We start from the raw sequence: 3,233 nt of genomic DNA, 5'->3' as shown, positions 1-3,233 counted from the left end.
TTTGTAGAAGCATTTTTTAAATTTGAACTAGCACCTCATGACTACACCACGTTATGTACGAGAAGCTGCAGAAGACACAGGCGCAAGTGGAATGTACAAAACATGGTGACTTTAATTTTTAAGTAAATATAATGGGCAATATATATTGCGTCACCAAAAATGATTGAGGTCATGTACATATATTGCGCGAAAAGTCGATATATTGATTATTGCGACAGGCCTACTGAGTGGCCGCGATCAGCTCCGGTGGCCGTGGAGCCGTATGCGCCGCAGAAGCGTGCCGTGATGCACAGATCAGCTCTAACGTCACTGAATCTGCTGTTAAAAATGAACCATCCATTCATCATATCATCATGCAAAACTAAGAATTAGAATCATTGTAATGTGACGATCAAATATAGGTGCGGTGGGTGGTGGGTGTATAATTTATTTGAAGTAGGGGACTCGGGTGAAGTTTGAGCTCATCCACGCATCTCTACACTACACTGACCTGAGCCACCAGTAGCAAACAATGGAGCGAGCTCTGCTGGACAAACTAAGTAATTACACCATTTAGAAGCATTTCATCTGCGTTATATGTTCTGTGAAAAAAAAATCATATTCGCCGATACCGATCTGCGACAGGCTTATATCGGCCAGTAATATCGGCAAAACGATATATCGGTCGGGCTCTACAAAAATCTACTGAGAGGTTTGGAAATTTGAGTCTGGAAAAGTATGGAATTTTGAAATGGAAAATGTGTAGGAACCCTGTAGTAATCTTCTTTTGTCTTGGCAGATGTAAGAAAATGGTTACCGCATCAAAGAGATTCACCATTCATCGCAGTTCTAATGTTCTCACCATCTCGCTGAAGCGGTTTACCAACTTTAATGGAGGAAAAATTACGAAGGTACACTGCATAAAAGTCATAACTGTAAATGTATTAAATGCCATCAGTTAATGCTTTAATTTGGCAACCTTAAATATGATAATTCTTAATACTTCACAGGATGTGAGATACACAGAGTATCTAGATTTGCGCCCATTCATGTCTCAGTCTCATGGGGAGCCACAAATCTATGCTCTATATGCTGTGCTAGTTCATTCTGGCTTCAGTTGCCATGCTGGACACTATTACTGCTACATTAAGGTAAGTCATTAAGTACAGACCTGCATCCTCTTTTATTATGTGCTTACAACATAACATATGTATAAGTAATACAATCCTCTATTTCAGGCTAGCAACGGGCAGTGGTATCAGATGAATGACTCCTCGGTATCTCTCAGCGATTTAAGAACAGTGCTTAATCAGCAGGCTTACTTGCTGTTCTACATCAGGTAAAGGTCTTAATTCACTTCCCGTGACTTAAATGGATAATTTGTGTTTCTGGGGCTAAGGGTGAGTCTCATCAGTAAAATGCTTATTTTAATTCAGGTCACCTGATGCGAAAAATGGAAGTGATTTTAGCCAGATGAATCATACTCCAGGCCAGTCGTCTCCTCGACCATCCATTCCAATCAAGATGAATGGGCCTCAGTACACCTCCACATCTTTCATTGGCCCTCAGCTGCCACCTCATATGCTGAAGGTACTGCAATACAATAACACAATCAAAAAAATTACAATGGTTTAGCAAATTAGCCCTAAAGCTAAGCTAGGTTTGCTTCTCTTCACCTGGTCACTCTTTGTGTACTTTGTAGAACTCGTCATACATAAATGGGAATGGTTCTTCAAAGGAATACCATGGTGGTTCCAAACCCAACAGAAGTTTCTGTGGTGTGACCAAATTAGGCTCTGGCCTATCTCATACATCCTCTTCTGCATCCGCATGCTCTTCTACTTCACTTGTTCAGCCCATGGGTATTCCTGACTCATCCAAGAGGCCGAAGTTGACTTTTCTCATTGGTCAGGGCAAGCCTGTGAAACCTACTCAGACCCAGTCAAGCCCTAACTGCTCTTTATCTTCAGCCTCTCACCCTCAGCCCACATCTTCCAGCACCTCAGTGTCTACCTCAGGCTTCCCGCAGGTCAATGGAACTCACACTGGAGCTTCTTTCTTGGTTCCTTATGGTCAGGAGTCATCTGAGGAATCCGACCAAGAGGCTGGAGCCTTGGAGAATCGATCAGTTAAGCCTTATCTTGCTCCCAAGATAACCAATGGGAATGGGGTAAAGGATGACACCCAGTCCCACAATTCCAGTTCACTGCCTCAGCTTACCCCGAAGACAAATGGATCTAATGGCTTTTCAGAATTACATGTGCGTGAAAATGGATCAGGACCTGCTCACAAATCCCAGAATGGCCTTCCCAAAGCCAATGGTTTTAATCATGCTGATAAGGTAAAAAATTCCAATTTTAATTTGTGGCCTGTATATCATTAAAAGTGATCATATTTTCTCCATTGCATCATATTGCATCGAATCGCATTGTGTTGAATCGAATCGAAATCGGATAGCACTGCATCGTAACAGGGGTGCATCGCATCGGTAGCTGCTTCATATGTATCGTATCGTTGGCTATGCATCGAGATGCGCATCGTATCGGCCTCAGTCATGAGATGCACATCCCTAATATACATACCAACCCTCTACATTGCGAGTAAATCACTCGCATATGCGACTAAATCTCCACTCTGGCGACTAAATGATGTCTAATATTAGCCAATTGCTAATAAATTCTCAGATTTTACTCGCCAGTGTGTGAGTTGGAGGCTAAGTATAAGTTTAGCTCAGATATATTTTCACTCGCCGAACACTCTCTGACTGAGCGCATCAGAGTTTCACTCTCCAAGCGATCTGTGCTGTTTTTCAGTTAATCTAAATGGATGCGCAGCGCACCTGTATTTAACGTACCGTAAACTCTAGTGTGAAGGCGCACGACGACGAGAGGGAGAGAGAGAATTGACGCGCTACCTATGCGCGCTACATGTAAACGATATTCTTTGTTGTATTTTGCTGTCAAAATAACGGAGTTCCTTTGGAATTCTTCAGCTTTTAAGAAATGCCGGGTTTTCCGGTAGTGGGCGGAACTAATGCGCAAACAGCAATCTCATTGGCTGGCGCTCACCTATTATCGTCCCTATTTTGATTTCAGCAAATCAGTTCGAGCGAACGCACACAACCTGATTAATATTCATGAATCCAGTAGCTCATTAATCCTTAGTGCGTTTTATATTGTTCTTATTAGTAGAATTCGTATCATTATTATCTTATCAGTATTTTAGTTAGTTTTTCCCCAATTTTTTATTTTTTT

The 3,233-nt window shown here is 41.9% G+C and overlaps 1 protein-coding gene across 1 annotated transcript in view; it reads left to right on the top strand.

Annotated features, from left to right (window-relative positions):
• The window catches only part of LOC107724691 (ubiquitin carboxyl-terminal hydrolase 42-like), a 45,226-nt gene that overhangs the window by 23,092 nt on the left and 18,901 nt on the right, over window positions 1–3,233 (top strand). The window contains exons 9-13 of the mRNA XM_016533702.1: window positions 779–890; window positions 990–1,130; window positions 1,218–1,318; window positions 1,416–1,569; window positions 1,682–2,320. Of these exons, the coding sequence (XP_016389188.1) occupies window positions 779–890; window positions 990–1,130; window positions 1,218–1,318; window positions 1,416–1,569; window positions 1,682–2,320 (1,147 nt within the window). The remainder of the gene's footprint in view (window positions 1–778; window positions 891–989; window positions 1,131–1,217; window positions 1,319–1,415; window positions 1,570–1,681; window positions 2,321–3,233) is intronic.

The sequence above is a fragment of the Sinocyclocheilus rhinocerous genome, unplaced genomic scaffold (assembly GCF_001515625.1).
Source record: "Sinocyclocheilus rhinocerous isolate Xijiao unplaced genomic scaffold, SAMN03320098_v1.1 scaffold1026, whole genome shotgun sequence".
In the NCBI taxonomy this organism is placed as follows: domain Eukaryota; kingdom Metazoa; phylum Chordata; class Actinopteri; order Cypriniformes; family Cyprinidae; genus Sinocyclocheilus; species Sinocyclocheilus rhinocerous.
The sequence above is the reverse complement of the archived record's forward strand: the minus strand, read 5'-3'. Positions and strand labels throughout refer to the sequence as shown.